The sequence below is a fragment of the Saccopteryx bilineata genome, chromosome 4, assembly GCF_036850765.1.
Source record: "Saccopteryx bilineata isolate mSacBil1 chromosome 4, mSacBil1_pri_phased_curated, whole genome shotgun sequence".
Taxonomy (NCBI): Eukaryota; Metazoa; Chordata; class Mammalia; order Chiroptera; family Emballonuridae; genus Saccopteryx; species Saccopteryx bilineata.
In genome coordinates, this window is record NC_089493.1 from 89,767,485 (window position 1) to 89,787,467 (window position 19,983).

General features: G+C 36.8%; 1 protein-coding gene across 1 annotated transcript; it reads left to right on the forward strand.

The window, feature by feature from the left end:
- Window positions 1-4,006: 4,006 nt before the first annotated feature.
- On the forward strand, window positions 4,007-17,771 carry LOC136334700 (olfactory receptor 4N5). The gene is made up of 2 exons (XM_066275249.1): window positions 4,007-4,083; window positions 16,090-17,771. The coding sequence occupies exon 2, from the start codon at window positions 16,098-16,100 to the stop codon at window positions 17,025-17,027; it is 930 nt and encodes a 309-aa protein (XP_066131346.1). The 5' UTR covers window positions 4,007-4,083; window positions 16,090-16,097; the 3' UTR covers window positions 17,028-17,771.
- The last annotated feature ends 2,212 nt before the right edge of the window (window positions 17,772-19,983 follow it).

Consider the following 19,983-nt stretch of genomic DNA (forward strand, 5'->3'; position numbering starts at 1 on the left):
AAATTTCCAAAAACTGTTCTCCTTGCTTTTACCCTTGCCTCTCTCAACCCATTCTCCATACAGTAGGCAGAGTGACCCTAAGATTACATTATAATTACACACTTAGAACAACCAAATGTCACATTCTGTGCAATATCTGCCTGTCTCTCTAATACTGCGTTATAATGCTCCTCCCTTTGCCCACCACTCTCCCACCACCATGGTCTCCTTTCTGTTGCTCCTCAACGCACCAGCTCTTTTCTTCTTTGTGGTCACTGTCCTCGCTTTTTCTGTTGCCTGGAATGCCTTTCCCTCAAGTACTCCCATAACTACATTTGCTTAATTATTCAGACCTCAGCTTAAATTTCACTGCCCCAGAAAGCACATCTCTCTCTCTCTTTTGGGTAAAAAAAAATTAAGTATCTTTTAATTTATGCTCTGATATAAAGATAATTTTTTATTTAGAAATTAAATTTTATAGGGTGACATTGATCAATAAGAGTACATAGGTTTCATGTAAACATTTCTATAGAATTTCAGCTGTTGATTGCACTGTGTGTCCGTTACCCAAAGTCAAGTCTGTAGCACATTTCTAATAATCAGAAAGACTGCCCTACTTGTCTCCATTCATTCTCCAAAATATCACTCCTAGTCTGTTATTCTGCCCATTTTCTTTGCTCTGATGGCTTCTTCCACCAGAATATCAAATCCCTGAGACCAATGACTTTGGCTATTATAATCATTACTGAATTAGTCACTCATCTATAAAATGTCTTTTAAGTGTTTATTTCACAAACTCAAAATGTTTGTGAAATAAAGAAATACAGGGATGGACAAAAGTAGGTTTACAGATGTTCATGTGGAAAATAATAAAAAATTAATAAATAATAACATAAGAAAAACTTTCACATACTCACAACAGTAAACTTACTTTAGTCAACCCCTGTACATTTCCATTTTTCAGATTGAGAATCATCTGAGGAAGCATATAATATTTTCCCAAGAAATATCCTTCATGGGTAGAGCCAGAACTACAATCTTGCCTTTTGAATTACATTGTTGTAATATTTTCACTATTACTGGATGTGTTGTTTAGTTAACCAGAACCAGTCAATCTGAGATACACCCATTAAAACACACACACCAACACACACACACACACACACACATTTTTCTTTCTAATGCTGTACAATTGCCTAAGACAAAAGGAGACATTTACTGTGAAGTAGTAGTTAGATCTCATTCTTACTTTTAATTAATTCAAAAGCATTGTGGTGTGGTAAATTTGAGAAGTAAGATCTCTTGGAAGTCAGTAATTATATAAAATAGAACAAAACAAACACAAATACAAAGACTGCATTTTCAAAGATCTCTCATCTCTCCTCTCTCTCTTCCTCTCTTTCTTCTCCTTCACCTTCTCTCCTTTTTCTGTGTCTCTTTATATAGCTTTGCAGTCTGTGCATCTCAGTGGCCATGATTTCTCTATATCTTCATCTTTTATTTCTTTCCATACCTGTCTTTCCATTTTTCTTCTCTGTTCTTCTCTTTTCTTTGATTATTTTTTTTTTCATTTTTCTGAAGCTGGAAACGGGGAGAGACAGTCAGAAAGACTCCCGCATGCGCCCGACCGGGATTCACCTGGCACGCCCACCAGGGGCGACGCTCTGCCCACCAGGGGGCGATGCTCGGCCCATCCTGGGCGTCGCCATATTGCGACCAGAGCCACTCTAGCGCCTGAGGCAGAGGCCACAGAGCCATCCCCAGCGCCCGGGGCCATCTTTGCTTCAATGGAGCCTTGGCTGCGGGAGGGGAAGAGAGAGACAGAGAGGAAAGCGCGGCGGAGGGGAGGAGAAGCAAATGGGCGCTTCTCCTGTGTGCCCTGGCCGGGAATCGAACCCGGGTCCTCCGCACGCTAGGCCGACGCTCTACCACTGAGCCAACCGGCCAGGGCCATTGATTATTTTATATATCTAACTTTCTGTCTTTCTTGGAATTTATCTTATAAACTTTCACACAAGCATAATGACATATGTTCAAAGTTACTTATTTTTAGCACAGATTATTATAGGAATAAAAACTTTATATAATACTATTTCCATATCTTTACCACTTTCTTACATTTTTCCACATATCCAACTGCCTCTCTGTCTGAACTGGACATAAATTTGAATAAACATATACTTGATAGTATGTTGTATTTTTTTGTAAAAGTTGTTTATTTTAATTTCAATGTGACTCAAATTTATTTTATCTTTTCAATGTATAACAAAATCTGAATTAAATAATTTTTGTATGATTAAATATTTTTCTCTGGCAATATTTTAAAATCAAAACCAGAAAGGTCTTCACTTTGTTATAGCAAAACACAGAAATGACATATTCAAAAAAGTAAATTGTAATGAGTACCAAGATCACACCAAAGTAATTTTTATTTTATTTGAGAGGGCACACCCTAGAGGGCCTATAAGAAACCATGAAGTTCTCTTACCTGAAAACTATTTTGTGAGCGTGACATATTCTCTCTATATCTAGTTCTTCTACACCAAAAATATGCAGATACTAACATACTTACTATTAACTTAATCTCATTATTTTAACTTATTCAACATCAATGATATAATTTGTTTAATAAGATTGCTGTCACTGGTACAATGTCAAAATTAAGATTTTAACATGACCCAATAGGGCCTTAGCTAACACATGTTTTGAATATTTAATCCTTAAAATGTTCTTGTCTTTTTCTTTTTCTTATTCTAGTTGACATTTTAATTATTACCATTGGAAAGACTCTGCAAGCTTAAAGTTACTGTAAAACCCTAAGGAATATTCCCTATTGCATCACAAATTAGTAGGGTAAATTTTAGAAATTATAATTATCTACCAAGAGAGCACACACTTAAGGAAAAATTCTGGAATAATCAGTAAATCTCCTTTTCATCAGAAGAAAGTAACATTAAACACCAGACAAGGTGAACATTTTGGTCATTCTTCGCATTTAAATAAAACTGAGAGGAAGAAGAAATCGAATAAAATTCATAATATTTGTTTGAGACAGCTGCTGCTTAAAATGCATGAGGATAGAATAATGCTTCAGAAACAAAGAAAGGGTAAGATCTAAATTTAGACATGGAGCACTTTCTACCCTGCTCCTCAAATACACCTCCTGTCACATTCTCTTGAAGCTTAATGTTATTTTAAAGGGCCTATAATATTTAATTGCATTATTATAAAAATGAATATGACTATAGATTTAGAAGATTTACCATTGAATTTAAATTGGGGTATCACACAAATGACTGATTCCCCCCCCATTAATAAATCAGAGATAAAAAGGAGGAGGAAATCAGAAATCACAAGTCAGAAAGGGTAGGCTGAATCCTAGAGACAAACTTTATTAAATTTACAAGTTTGCAACCCTCTTGGTTCCCATATTCCGTTGGCATTAGTTTTTTCTCTTGAATATGGATCTATCAACACCAATACAAGGTTCAGAGTTAGGGATCTTAAAATAAGAAAGACAATTCATAAACCTTAGCTGAATTATACAAGAAAACTTTACATGGATCCCTCCTTACACCTCCACAAGTTCTAGCCTGAAATGACTCATTTAAGCATTCACTATCTTCTCTAGTATTAATTGCAAGGCAGTGACACTAGTAACATAGTGTCTACTTATCTTTTTTTTTCTAGAATCAGTCTAATCACTGAATGTTTTCTTAGTTCCATTTAGGTATATATGAATTGAGTACTAATCACCTCATTTCATCTTTATATCAATGCTATGGCATAAAAAGAGTATATATGTTATTTCTTTTATGCAGATTTAGAAATCAGGTTTTAAAGGACTAAATGACTTGTTTAAGTTTATAGAGTTCCCAAATTGCAGAAATGGTAATTTAAGTAAGATGAGACTAATTCCCAAACCAATGTTCTTTCTATAACACTCCTGTTATTGTTAAAACTTTTAAATATAGGCCCTGGCTGGGTGGCTCTGTGGATAAGTTTCCTCCCAAAACAATAAGGTTGTGGGTTCGATCTCCAATCAAGTTAGGTACCAGAAGCAATCAATGAGTGCACAACTAAATGGAACAACTAAGTGGAACAGTAAGTTGATGCTTCTCTTTCTCTTTCTTTCCCCCTTCTCTCTAATCAATGAAAAAAACTTTTTTTTAACCTTTAGATTTAAAAGAACACTAGAGGTTTCCATCATCTAACTTAACACTTAACTATCTCATTCATTTCATAAGTAATTGTCTCTGTGAAGATTTGTGCAATTGAATGAAATTTTATATAATCTTCAACTCTAGTATCAATTAAGCATTTTTTATGTTCTTCAGCCTGATCCACATTTTTAAAAATTTATAGACATAGGTAAAATATATTTTAATAACTTAAAATTTAGAATTAATGCATTATCAGAAACCACACTGTCATTTTCAAACCTATATGAATTGTATTTATGTTAGTGGCAGTGATATTAAGAAGATTTATTTTAAAATACAAAGATAAGGCACTTTGTTTTTATCAGAAAGAGATAGGAATACACAAATATGCAAGAGTGTGAAGTAACTAATGCATGGTTGAAAATGAGCAAATTTCAAAGAGGATAAAATTCAGGAGGAAAGGCTTAATTAACACTGAAGAGCAAGTTAAACATTTTTAATCTGTAGAACAGTCCTTTAGAACAAAATACTTAGGAAACACCTACAATGCTCATTCCATTGTGGAATGAGAAAGCCAATCTATTGTCTTACAAGTAATAGAAAGACAGGCATTGAATATAGTATAGTACACAAGTAGAGAACAAAGTAAAAAAGATTTAAGACTAAAACAATGTGAGTGAATGAGAAAAAGAAAGATAAGGAAGAGAGTGATAAGGAAGAAAAAGCAAGGGATATAATAAATTAGAAAAATTGCAAAAATAAATAAATAAAATAAAAATAAAAGAAGTTAAAATAAATGTAAAAAAATAATTTAAAAGACCAAGTGTCTGAAGAATAAATTAGCAGAAAAAGATGAAAAAAAATGTTTTTAAAGGTAGCAAGAGGAAAGGAATGGGGAAAGATGCAAGAATGATATGCTAGCATGGTAATCAGGTCTTCAAACACCTCACACTACCAGTTGGTCTGGTAACGGTAGAAATCCTGGGATGCAGTGTTGCCTGCAGATGGTGTGGGGCTGATTTTGATACAAGGAAGGAATATTAGTACACTCTCTACTTTTGCATCTTTGTTGCCAGATGTGTGTTTCTATAGGGTGAAATAACAAAGAAGATTAGAGATGAAAGTATTCAAGTCTCTATCTTAGCCAATGCTAAGGATTCTTCTTTGCTTTATCTTACTAGAACAAACAGCTTGTCCCTGTGCGCTCATTTGGGACTTTTTTTCCCAGGAATTCATTTTGACAGAGTAATGTGCATCTGAGGCATATCTAGCCTCATTCTCTGAGATGAGAACAATTTGAGAATTATCAGAACAGAAAGTAGGTAAATGAGAATGGGAGAAGGAAAATAGATTAAAGATGTTAGTGGTCAAGAATTCCATCTGTTAATAATAGACAGGGCATAGACACAGATGATAGAAAATAAAAACAAGGAGATTGGAAGAGACTGTTATTCTCAGAGTGCCACCTGTATATAGAATTATCAACCCAAAGAAGCACGAAATAACTGTGAGAACCTGAAATGCACCAAACAATAGAATAGGTAATGGGAGCTATTCACTTACTTGTTTTTGTAGGCAGATTGAAATGATGCGGAAGCCAATAGATGTCTAGGTGGGTAAAAGGTAGAGGAAGCTCCTAAGCTAATTTAAAGGACACCAAAGATCATTTTATCTTATTCCAAATTGTTTCAACTCTCTATGTGTGTATTTGAATGTGTGAATATGTATTTGTATCACAAATATGTGCTTATCTGTTATAATTTCCTATCCCATAACATTTGGCTGCTGGTTACAAATATTACTATGTTCAATAAATGTTATGATGTTCAAGTGTGTCCTTAAACACTATGTATTGCTTAAATTTCCCATGAGTTCTCTATGGACTATTTAAGTCTGATTTTTCTTTATTTTTTTCCTTCCTTTCTCTCTTCCTAACTCCCCTTTCTAGTGATGCTACCAATACTTTCTATCAAATATTAGTTGAAAATTTTCCGTCTCTGGTCTTCCCCACCACATTTAATAGCACTTTAAAAAAATTTATTGATATATAATCAGCATATAATAAAATTTACCATTTAAAGAGTATAATTTAATAGTTTTAAGTGCTTTTAAAGGCTCTGGCCAGTGGCTCAGTGGATAGTGTCAGCCTGGCATATGGATGTCCCAGGTTCAATTCCTGGTCGTGGCACACAGGGGAAGCAACCATCTGTTTCCTCTCACCTTCCCACACCTTCTTCTCTCCCTTTTCCCCTCCCACAGCCAGTGGCTTGATTGGTTTGAGTGTGGCCATAGGTGCTGAGGATAGCTCAGTTGGTTTGAGTGGGTCAGCCTCAGGCATTAAAAATAGCTTGATTGATTGGAGCATTGGCCCCAGATGGGGGTTGCTGGATGGATCCTGGTTGGGGCACATGCAGGAGTCTGTATCACTATCTCACTTAAAAACCCCTGTTTTTACAGTTATCTAAGCATCAACATGATATAGTTTTGAACATTTTAGTCACCCAACAAAAACCTCATGCTCATTAGTAGTTACTCCCCCATCCTACCCTTAGCCTTAGGCAACCACTCTACAGATTTACCCTGTATGAACATTTTGCATAAATTGAATTATAGAATCTGTGGTTCTTTGTGACTGGCTTCATTTATTTAGCATAGTGTTTAGAGGTTCATCCATGTTGTAGAATGCATCAGTACTTCATTCCTTTTTATTGCTTAATTGTATTAAATGGACTCTATAGCACTTTTTTTTTTTTTCAAATCAATGAAATGTTTATTGGGCTCTTATTATGTTCCCACCAATAATAAACTTCTTAGAAAATAACCAGCAGTAAGTTGCTGAGGTCATAGACAACAAGCAACTGAATTCACAAGATCAGGTAGTTAGAAAAGTGAGTTATTAAAAAGTACAGCCTTTCTTATTTATGTTCAATTATGAAAGAATGCTCTTGATTTGGGGCTTAGGTTAAGCATTGATCAACCCTATTAACTTTTTCAGATTTTTTTTTTATAATTTTATTTTTTTAATGGGGTGACATAAATAAATCAGGATACATATATTCAAAGATAACAAGTCCAGGTTATCTTGTCGTTCAATTATGTTGCATACCCACCACCCAAAGTCAGATTGTCCTCCGTCACCCTCTAACTTGTTCTCTCTGTGCCCCTCCCCCTCCCCCTTTCCCTCTCCCATTCCCCCTCCCCCCTGTAACCACCACACTCTTATCAATGTCTCTTAGTTTCACTATTATGTCCCACCTACGTATGGAATAATACAGTTCCTGTTTTTTTCTGATTTACTTATTTCGCTTCGTATCATGTTATCAAGATCCCACCATTTTGCTGTAAATGTTCCGATGTCATCATTTCTTATGGCTGAGTAGTATTCCATAGTGTATATGTGCCACATCTTCTTTATCCAGTCATCTATTGATGGGCTTTTTGGTTGTTTCCATGTCCTGGCCACTGTGAACAATGCTGCAATAAACATGGGGCTGCATGTGTCTTTACGTATCAATGTTTCTGAGTTTTGGGGATATATACCCAGTAGAGGAATTGCTGGGTCATAAGGTAGTTCCATTTTCAGTTTTTTGAGGAACCACCATACTTTCTTCCATAATGGTTGTACTACTTTACATTCCCACCAACAGTGGATGAGGGTTCCTTTTTCTCCACAGCCTCTCCAACATTTGCTATTACCTGACTTGCTAATAACAGCTAATCGAACAGGTGTGAGGTGGTATCTCATTGCCGTTTTGATTTGCATTTCTCTAATAGCTAAAGAAGATGAGCATCTTTTCATATATCTGTTGGCCATTTGTATTTCTTCCTGGGAGAAGTGTCTATTCATATCCTCTTCCCATTTTTTCATTGGATTGTTTGTTTGTTTGTTGTTGAGTTTTATGAGTTCTTTGTATATTTTGGATATTAAGCCCTTATCTGAGCTGTTGTTTGAAAATACCATTTCTCATTTAGTTGGCTTTCTGTTTATTTTGTTATCAGTTTCTCTTGCTGAGCAAAAACTTCTTAGTCTGATGTAGTTCCATTCATTAATTTTTGCCTTCACTTCTCTTGCCATTGGAGTCAAATTCATAAAATGCTCTTTAAAACCCAGGTCCATGAGTTGAGTACCTATGTCTTCTTCTATGTACTTAATTGTTTCAGGTCTTATGTTTAGATCTTTGATCCATTTTGAGTTAATTTTTGTACAGGGGGAGAGACTGTAGTCCAGTTTCATTCTTTTGCATGTGGCTTTCCAGTTTTCCCAGCACCATTTATTGAAGAGGCTTTCTTTTCTCCATTGTGTGTTGTTGGCCCCTTTATCAAAAATTATTTGACTATATATATGTGGTTTTATTTCTGGACTTTCTATTCTGTTCCATTGGTCTGAGTGTCTATTTTTCTGCCAATACCATGCTGTTTTGATTGTCGTGGCCCTATAATAGAGTTTGAAGTCAGGTATTGTTATGCCCCCAGCTTCATTCTTTTTCTTTAGGATTGCTTTGGCTATTCGGGGTTTTTTATAGTTCCATATAAATCTGATGATTTTTTGCTCTATTTCTTTAAAAACGTCATTGGAAGTTTGATGGGAATTGCATTAAATTTGTATATTGCTTTGGGTAATATAGCCATCTTGATTATATTTATTCTTCCTAACCAAGAACAAGGTATATTCTTCCATCTCATTATATCTTTTTCAATTTCCCTTAACAATGGTTTATAGTTTTCATTATATAAGTCCTTTACATTCTTTGTTATGTTTATTCCTAAGTATTTTATTTTTTTTGTTGCAATCGTGAAGGGGATTATTCTTTTGAGTTCCTTCTCAGTTGTTTCATTGTTGGCATATAGAAAAGCTATTGACTTCTGTATGTTAATTTTGTATCCTGCGACCTTACTGTATTGGCTTATTGTTTCTAGTAGTCTTTTTGTGGATTCTTTGGGGTTTTCGATGTATAGGATCATATCATCTGCAAAAAGTGATACCTTTACTTCTTCTTTTCCGATATGGATGCCTTTTATTTCTTTGTCTTGTCTGATTGCTCTGGCTAGAACCTCTAGTACCACATTAAATAAGAGTGGAGAGAGTGGACAACCCTGTCTTGTTCCTGATTTAAGGGGGAAAGCCTTCAGTTTAGTGCCATTTAGTATGATGTTAGCTGATGGTTTATCATATATGGCCTTTATCATGTTGAGATATTTTCCTTCTATACCCATTTTGTTGAGAGTCTTAAACATAAAATTGTGTTGTATTTTATCAAAAGCCTTTTCTGCATCTATTGATAAGATCATGTGGTTTTTGTTCTTTGTTTTGTTGATATGGTGTATTACCTTAACTGTTTTACATATGTTGAACCATCCTTGAGATTCTGGGATGAATCCCACTTGATCATGATGTATTATTTTTTTAATATGTTGTTGTATTCGATTTGCTAGTATTTTGTTTAGTATTTTAGCATCTGTATTCATTAGAGATATTGCTCTGTAGTTTTCTTTTTTTGTGCCATCCTTGCCTGGTTTTGGTATGAGGGTTATGTTGGCCTCATAAAATGTGTTTGGAAGTATTGCTTCTTCTTCAATTTTTTGGAAGACTTTGAGTAGAATAGGAACCAAGTCTTCTTTGAATGTTTGATAAAACTCGCTGGTATAGCCGTCAGGGCCTGGACTTTTATTTTTGGGGAGGTTTTTAATGGTTTTTTCTATTTCTTCTCTACTGATAGGTCTGTTTAGGCTTTCTGCTTCTTCTTGACTCAGTCTAGGAAGGTTGTATTGTTCTAGGAATTTATCCATTTCTTCTAGGTTGTTGAATTTAGTGGCATAAAGTTTTTCATAGTATTGTACAATAATTCTTTGTATATCTACGGTGTCCGTGGTGATTTCTCCTCTTTCATTTTGGATTTTGTTTATATGAGTTCTTTCGTTTTTTTCCTTGATAAATCTTGACAAGGGTTTGTCAATTTTGTTGATCTTTTCAAAGAACCAGCTCCTTATTCTATTAATTTTTTCTATAGTTTTTCTGTTCTTTAATTCATTTATTTCTGCTCTGATTTTTATTATCTCCTTTCTTCGGCTGGTTTTGGGTTGTCTTTGTTCTTCTTTTTTTAGTTCCTTAAGGTGAGAAGTTAAGTGGTTCACTTGGGCTCTCTCTTGTTTGTTCATATATGCCTGAAGTGATATGAACTTCCCTCTTATCACTGCTTTTGCTGCATACCATAGATTCTGATATATCGTATTGTCATTTTCATTAGTCTGTATATATCTTTTGATCTCTGCACTTATTTCTTCTTTGACCCATTCATTTTTTAAAAGTATGTTGTTTAGTTTCCACATTTTTGTGGGATTTTTTTCCTCTTTTTTGCAGTTGAATTCTAGTTTCATGGCTTTATGATCAGAAAATATGCTTGGTACAACTTCAATTTTTCTGAATTTGCTGATGTTGTTTTTGTGGCCCAACATATGGTCAATTCTTGAGAATGATCCATGTACACTGGAGAAAAATGTATACTCAGTCACTTTGGGATGAAATGTCCTGTAGATGTCTATCATATCCAGGTGCTCTAGTGTTTTGTTTAAGGCCACTATGTCTTTGTTGATTCTCTGTTTGGATGACCGATCTAGAGCCGTCAGCGGTGTATTGAGGTCTCCAAGTATGATTGTATTTTTGTCAGTTTTTGTTTTAAGATCAATAAGTAGCTGTCTTATATATTTTGGTGCTCCTTGGTTTGGTGCATATATATTAAGAATTGTTATGTCTTCTTGATTCAGTGTCCCCTTAGCCATTATGAAATGGCCATTTTTGTCTCTGAGTACTTTTCCTGTCTTGTAGTCAGCATTATCCGATATGAGTATTGCTACACCTGCTTTTTTTTGGATGTTATTTGCTTGGAGTATTGTTTTCCAGCCTTTCACTTTGAATTTGTTTTTATCCTTGTTACTTAGATGAGTTTCCTGTAGGCAGCATACAGTTGGATTTTCTTTTTTAATCCATTCTGCTACTCTGTGCCTTTTTATTGGTGAGTTTAATCCGTTTACATATAGTGTAATTATTGATACTTGTGAGTTCCCTATTGCCATTTTATATCTTGCTTTCTGTTAGTTTTGTGTCTTGTTTGATCCTTCTCTTTCGTTTTTCTATCTTTTGTTTTTATTTGGTTGTATTCCATACATCTTTCCTCTGTTGCTATCTTTTTTATCTCATGTGCTTCTGTGGTGGTTTTTTCAATGGTGGTTACCTTTGAGTAATGAAAAGGGTCCCTACCCTGTTCATTGTAGCAAACTATTTTGTGAGTACTTTTGCACTCCATCGTTTTTTGCTACTGTTAATCTCCATCTTCTCCCCCTCTTTCTTTTTGTTGTTGTCACAGTTTAAATTTGGTTTTATTGTGTTCTTCTTGGAGCTTTTACTTGTGGCTCTGTTTTTTTTTTGTTCTTTGTATCTGATTGGAGAACCCCCTTTAGTAATTCCTGGAGTGGGGGTTTTCTGATGATAAATTCCCTCATCTTTTCTGTATCTGTGAATGTTTTTATTTCTCCTTCGTATTTGAAGGATAGCTTTGATGGGTATAGTATTCGTGGCTGAAAGTTCCTCTCTTTCAGGACTTTAAATATTGGGGTCCACTCTCTTCTAGCTTGTAGAGTTTCTGCTGAGAAATCTGATGATAATCTAATGGGCCTTCCTTTATATGTTGTATTCTTCTTTTCCCTGGCTGCCTTGAGAATTTTTTCTTTGCTGTTTGTTTGTGTCAATTTCATTATGATATGCCTTGGAGTAGGTTTGTTGGGGTTAAGAAAACTCGGAGTTCTGTTTGCTTCTTGAACTTGAGGCTTTAGTTCTTTCCACAGGCTTGGGAAGTTCTCATCTATTATTTGTTTGAGTATGTTCTCCATTCCATTTTCTCTCTCTTCTCCCTCTGATATACCTATTATTCTTATGTTACTCTTTTTGATGGAGTCAGATAATTCTTGTAGGGCTATCTCATTTTTTTAAATTTTTGAGTGTCTTACTTCTTCTCTCTGTTGTGCCTCAAGTTGCTTGTCTTCTATTTCACTAATCCTCTCTTCTATCTGACCTGTTCTATTAGCTAAGCTTGTTATTTCGTTTTTCAGCTCGTGAATTGAGTTTTTCATCTCTGTTTGATTTGTTTTTATAGTTTCAATTTCCTTGGACATATATTCTTTGTGTTCATTGAGTTGTTTTCTGAGCTCCCTAAATTGCCTTTCTGTGTTTTCTTGTATATCTCGGAGGATTTTTAGTATTTCTATCTTGAATTCTCTGTCATTTAGCTCCAAGGTTTCCAATATATTAAATTTTTTCTCCATAGATTTTTCCTCATCTAGCTGTGTTACCTCTCTTTCTTTTGTATCCATGATATTCGATTTTCTCTTCCTTAATGCCATCTGAGGGTGGTTTTGTTGATAGTATTAATGAGATTTAATAAAGAATAAAAAGTTAAAAAAATACAAATAAAAAAAAATCGGAAAGAGTTGTTTTTTTTTAAAAAAATTAATAATGAAATAAAGAAAAATAAAATAAAAATTAAAAAAAAGGAAATTATTCCCCCCCTCCTTTTTTCCTCTCCTCTCCTCTCCCCTCTTTTTTGAGAAAATCTTGTGGTGGACTGTGAATTATAACAAACAATGCCTGTGATGGAGGGCCTGAATTGGGGAAAAGTAATAAAGGGGCAAAAAAAAAAAAAAAAAAAAAACAAAACAAAACAAAAAGCAAAAAAAAAAAAGAAAAAAGAAAAAAAAGCGTATGGACCCACAAAAAGCAAATAAGGAAAAAATTGGGGACAAGAATGAAATGATTTGCTTTTAGTTGTTGGTTGTCTAAGAGTTATGATGAGAGGAATAAGAGGAAAACGGAAAAATGGGGGGACAAATTAAAAAATTACTATTGTATTTAGTGGAACAAGAACTAGATAATATGGAGAGCCAGGGATGAGAGCACTGCTAGTGAGTTAAAAAGGTGAAGTAAAAACCCCCCAAAATGCCACAAACATAGGTTTGAGTCCCAGATAAGATAATTTGTTTGTTATTGAGGTTTGAATGAGAGGAGATGTAAAGGAGAAAGGAAGAAACTAATATAGAGGGAGAAAAGAAAGAGAGTGAGAGAAAAAAAGAGGTAACCACTAAAAGAAGAAAAAAGAAAGGAGAGAGAGAGAGAGAGTTAAGGGTTTTGGAGTGCAACCCTCATAGAGAGAAAGGAAGAGAAGAGAAAAGATAATGGGAGATGTAACACTTATGGGTAGTGTAGTTCAAGGAGAGAAGAGAGTAAGACCGGTAGAGAGTTAATCGGCCAAATTGGAGGAGGAAAAAAAAGTATCAAGAATGAAGATAAGAGAAACAAACGAACAAATATAATAAAATGGGATAGGTTATAAAGTCTGCAGATTATTCTTGATTTTGAGAGGTTATCTTCTTGCTTTTTCTTTTCTCTCCCTTTCCTGGTCGGTGACTCTGTACCCCGGGTTCTGCCCCTTTGGCACGCTCAGGTAGAGGTTTGCAGTTGATAAGTCTCTATGGCAATGTCATGTATTGTGCTTTAGTCTCGTTGGCAGTCGAAGCTCAATAGCATTTATAGGCTCCGACAGTGAGAGAGTCCGTGTAACACAAGCGGGCGCCCACTTCCGGGGTGCTTGGAGGAAACTCTCACTCACTGTCTGCCACCAGGATATCCGGCCAGCAGTCTCACGCTCTGAGTGAAACCCCCAACCGCAGGGAAAAGTTGTAGCGTTGGAATTGAGTCTCACTCCGTCCCCGTGCGCGGCTTTTGCAAGGCGCTGGGGCGGCTCGAGATTCCGCTTTGGCCCACACAAAGGCCCCTGACTCTGCCCCTCTGTGCGAGGCACTCGGAGGAATTGCTCACTCCTTATCTGCGTGCGCAAACTAGGATATGAGGCCGGCCGCGTTTCCCTGAGTGAAACCCTCACCAGCACGGAAAATTTCCACCGTTGGAATTAGTTCTCACTCCCTCCCGTGCGTGGCTTTCCCAGGAAGAAATTCTCGCCCACTAACTGCACACCGACCAGGAGACCGGGTAAAATGGCCGCTCTGCTTTTCTTTCTTTGTTTGGGTTTGGCGCAAGTGTTAGCTTGTATTGCCCGGGTTGCCACAGGATCAGTTTTTCCTCAGCTTGGATCTCCGTGCCACAGCCTGGTTCAGCCGTTTGTGCCATGGCCTGGATCTATTCACCCCCTTTGCCCGCCTCAGTTTCTATATTCACAGTTACCAGAGAAAGCCACCCTGTTTAGGTTAGTGAGGAAGGAGGAGCATTTCTTAATCCCTATTTCCTTCGGGCTTTGGTTATATATTTAGCCAATTTTTCACTCAATCATACCTTTGGCTGTATTGCGAAGCATCTGGAAGCTCCAAGTATAGGTTTTTCTGTTTCTGGTTGAAGATCTTGTTGAGTTTTGGGGGAGATTTATCGGTATCGCTTCCTACCCCGCCATTACTCTGACGTCATCTCTGTATATAGCACTTTTTAAAGAACAAGTATTGCATGCAATTCAAAATCAAGAGGAATATTGTTATATGTAACATTTTGTATCTTGTTATAATAAGCAATCTTTCATTTTTAAAATCATTCTTACAATCAAATATGCCTACATGTCATAATACTATAGATGCATGTTTCTACAATTATTGATACAAAAATTACAAAACAATCACAAAGATAAAACATTGTAAAACCATAATTTATAATAATACATAGGGAAAGTCCACTATTTTTGTGCACCCTAGTTAATTATCTTGGGTATCCCCTAAGTTGAACACAACCAACTCCTTTAGAGACCACGACTAAGCCTTACTTTTGGATGTCTCCAACATGAAAAGAATTCTTTTTTTTTTAGATTAGATGAGTCCCCAAAAGGGGGAAATATTTACACAAGCAATATCATGACTAGTTAAGTGCCTAAATAAAATAACAACAGTTGATGGGACACTAACAATTTCCTGATTAGTTTAAACTGAGAAATACATGCCCTTTCCCCACCATTTTCTAATGAGAATGAAAGAGAAAACTCATTGCAAATTTAAGCATCTTAACTGCAATTGCTTTATTTTTCTTATATGTCAAATGAGTATATTAGACTATCTGTGCTCTATTACAAATTCGAGTTCTAGTATGCTTTGATTTTATTAGTTTAATAGTCAAAATATTTTTATATTGTGGTAAGTTTTATATACATAAAATAATTGTGGGAAGGATCATTTGACTCTTATTATGAGATCTGAGGAAAAAGTAGGTTATGGCTATATGGTGAGCCAAATGGGACTGGATTAATATTAAGATTAAAGAATAGGGTGTGGAGCAGATGTAGGATTGGGACTTTATCAGGGATATAACTGGGGAGATAGCTTTAAGTTTAGTGAAATGTAGATTTCTTGATTAAGATCCTGGTGACCAGTTTGGAGTATGGGTGCATAAGAGTACCAAAGCAGAACAACATAATAGGAATTATTAAGGCACAAATTCAAGGAGAAAAAGCTTGTAGCTACAAATCAGAAACTAGATATTCTACAGAAACTGAAAGAAAAAATAACCTGCACTTTGTTCTGTGGGGATGAAGAGAGGAGACCAAAACCAAGCAACTAATCTAAACATTACAGATAGTGCACCACCACTAACCACAACAATAAAACATGACCATTTTGATAATGGTTAAGTTTTGCTTTCATTGTGGAATTTCCAGAGTCCTGCAGGAGCACAATTAGGTAGACGCACTTAAATGAGAACAATAATGTGGTTATAAGAACAAATGTATAGAGGAGTCGGGAAAATGAAGCATAGAAAGGTTAACTCAAAACATAGGAGAGTTGTGAAGCTTAAGCTGTTTTTACCTAGGGAATATTAAATGTGGAAAATATTGCTTTCACTTGGCGAAGAGCTATGGGATAGATGAAATGGTGGTTATAACACATAATATTTTGTTCTTTGCTATAGACTAAGGGATGATGGAGAGCAAGAACAACACAGTGGTAAAAGAATTCATTCTTCTTGGTCTGACCCAGTCTCAAGATGCTCAACTGCTGGTCTTTGTGCTAGTTTTAATTTTCTACCTCATCATCCTCCCTGGGAATTTCCTCATTATTCTCACCATCAGATCAGACCCGGGTCTCACAGCCCCCCTCTACTTCTTTCTGGGTAACTTAGCCTTCCTGGATGCATCCTACTCCTTCATTGTGGCACCCAGAATGCTGGTGGACTTCCTCTCTGAGAAGAAGGTAATCTCCTACAGGGGCTGCATCACTCAGCTCTTTTTCTTGCACTTCCTTGGAGCAGGGGAGATGTTTCTTCTTGTTGTGATGGCTTTTGATCGCTATACCGCCATCTGCCGTCCTTTACACTATTCAACTGTCATGAACCCTAGAACTTGCTATGCCTTGCTGTTGGCTCTGTGGCTAGGTGGCTTTACTCATTCCATTGTACAAGTGGCCCTTATTCTCCACTTGCCCTTCTGTGGCCCAAATGAACTGGATAACTTCTTCTGTGATGTGCCACAGGTCATCAAGCTGGCCTGCACGGACACCTTTGTGGTGGAGCTCCTGATGGTCTCCAACAGTGGCCTGCTCACCCTCCTGTGTTTCCTGGGGCTTCTAGCCTCTTACTTGGTCATTCTGTGCCGTGTAAAAGGGCACTCCTCTGAAGGGAAGAACAAGGCTCTCTCCACGTGCACGACACACATTATCATTGTGTTTCTCATGTTTGGACCTGCCATCTTCATCTACACTCGCCCCTTCAGAGCCTTCCCAGCTGACAAAGTGGTTTCCCTCTTCCACACAGTGATCTTTCCATTGATGAATCCTGTGATTTATACCCTTCGCAACCAGGAAGTGAAAGCTTCTATGAGGAGGTTTTTGAATAGGCAGGTGGTTTGTTGAATGGAACAGAAGAATGAGAAAAACAACAAAAAAAGAAAGTCTAGTTTGAATTAATTAAATTTCATTTATTATGCACTTAATTAGCCAGTCATTTAGCAAATATTTTATTTACTAAGCACTTCCAATTTTTAGGCATTATTCTAAGTGTACAAATAAGACAGGTAAGAGTCCCAGATCCTGTAGTTACATTCCAGTGGATAAAGACAGGTTAAAATATTAAATTGAAAAAGAAAACACTATAATATTCAAAAGAGATAGTGCTCTGAAACAAATAAAAAAAAATAATGTTATGATTGAGTGGATAGAGTTTAACTGGAAGATGGTAATTACTTCACTTTTGGTTGTTAAACAAAGTCTTGTTGAGTGATATTTAGCTGATATCCAGATGAACTAAAAGAAACTAGTATGAAATTAACTGTGGGCAGACATTTCTGGGCAGAGATGATAACTAGTACAAGGACACAAAGATCTTTTGAACTTGGTACATTTGAAGACCTTAAAGAGAAACAAAATAACTGTCATACAGTTAATGAGTGTGAAAGTGTCAGGAACTAAAATTGAAGAGATCGGTATGGGCAAAATCTTGTATTTTAAGTGATGGTAAGAATTTCAATTTATTAAAATTTCAAAGAGATCATTAAAAGGCATTAAACAAAAGCGACTACTTAATGTTTCTTATTTGACTCAAGTCAAAAGTCTTTAAGATTCTGAATAAAGGGCTATCTGTAGTAAAATATTATTAAGTAAAAAGTATCATGTTGTAAATCATTTTTATGAACATTTAAAAACCTAGTTAGCCTAGTCAGGCTATGGCGCAGTGGATAGAGCATTGGACCGGGATGCAAAGGACCCAGGTTGCAAACCCCGATCTTTTCCATTCATCAATGGAAAGATCACTGTGTGGAAGAGGGAAACCACTTTGTCAGCTGGGAAGGCTCTGGCTTAAGTGCAGGCTCATCTGGTTTGAGCACAGCTTACCAGCTTGAGCCCAAGGTCACTGGCTTGAGTAAGGGGTCACTCAGTCTGCTGTAGCCCCATGGTCAAGGCACATATGAGAAAGCAATCAATGAACAACTAAGATGCCACAAGAAAGAACTGATGCTTCTCATTTCTCTCCCTTCCTGTCTTCTGTTCCTATCTGTCCCTCTCTCTGTCTCTCTGTCTCTGTCACTAAATTAATTAATTAATTAAACCTATTTAGCCTGACCAGATTGTGGCACAGTGGATAGAGCGTTGGACTGGGATGCGGAAGACTCAGGTTCGAGACCCCGAGGTCGCCAGCTTTAGCGTGGGCTCATCTGGTTTGAGCAAAAGCTCACCGGCTTGAGCCCAAGGTCGCTGGCTCAAGCAAGGTGTTACTCGGTCTGCTGAAGGCCCGCGATCAAAGCACATATGAGAAAGCAATCAATGAACAACTAAGGTGTTGCAACGCGCAACTAAAAACTAATGATTGATGCTTCTCATCTCTCCGTTCCTGTCTGTCTGTCCCTGTCTGTCCCTCTCTCTCTCTGTCTCTATAAAAAACAAACAAACAAAAAACCTATTTATTTTTCATACCTTGGTGGAGAGAGAAAAAGAAAGCTGTTATATTCCAAGCAACGTGCATTTTAAGGTTTTGGAGATTTTGTGGCTACTCCTAATGGGTCTTTTTTTTGTTTTTTGAAATCTAAGAGGGGAATTTGGGTTCCCTCAAAAATCTTTTCACCCTGAATGCAATTAGGATAGGTATTTTGTATTCCAGTCATTATTTGTTTAGATAACTAAACCACTCTGGTTAATTATTTATTTTTTAATTTTTTTTTAGATTTTATTTATTCATTTTTAGAGGGAGAAAAGAGTGAGAGAAGAGGAGAGGAACAGGAAGCATCAAATAGCATATGTGCCTTGACCAGGCAAGCCCAGGGTTTCAAACTGGTGACCTCAGAGTTCCAGGTCGATGCTTTATCCACTGCACCACCACAGTTCAGGCTGGTTATTTATTTATTTTTTTTCATTTTTCCGAAGCTGGAAACGGGAGGCAGTCAGACAAACTCCCGCATGCGCCTGACCGGGATCCACCCGGCACACCCACCAGGGGGCGATGTTCTGCCCATCTTGGGGCATTGCTCTGCCGCAATCAGAGCCATTCTAGTGCCTGAGGCAGAGGCCATGGAGCCATCCTCAGCGCCTGGGCCATCTTTGCTCCAATGGAGCCTAGGCTGCGGGAGGGGAAGAGAGAGACAGAGAGGAAGGAGAGGGGGAGGGGTGGAGAAGCAGATAGGCGCTTCTCCTGTGTGCCCTGACCGGAAATCGAACCCGGGACTCCTGCACACCAGGCTGACACTGTACCGCTGAGCCAACCGGCCAGGGCTGGTTATTTTTTTTTAATGGGAATATAAAGCATTAGATATTTACAAAATCATGAAAAGGGCTGTAAGAGTAACCTTTGATGTGGCAACCAGTAATACATCTCAAGACCTTACAAACAAATTTATATAGAGAGAATTACTGTCCTCATAGCAATTATGAAGTTAAGAATGCGGAAGTTATTTTGTTTTTTGACTGCTAGTTCCAGGATCACAGCACTTAAAAATATTCCAGAGCCGCACTAGTACTAATAGATATCCCCACGCAAAATGAAAGTCTTGCATTCTGTTGTCTTTATGCCCATCTCCATTATTTCTGAATTTAAATCTCACATAAGTGAATCAGAAGTCCAGAGAATACATCAGGGTTCAATCTTAGTCCTAGAGATCTATGGGTGAACCAGAGATAAAATGAAACTTATAAAGGCTGCAAATTAGCTTAAACTGTTTGGATTAAAGCAGGGCTTGTCAACCTTGGTATTATTGATATTTGAGGTCATAAAATTCTTCACTGTTGGGAGTTTTCCTTTGTACTATAGATTATTTAGCAACAATTCTGACTTCCACTTACTTAGTGCCAGAGAATTTCCTCAGGGTATATATATATATAT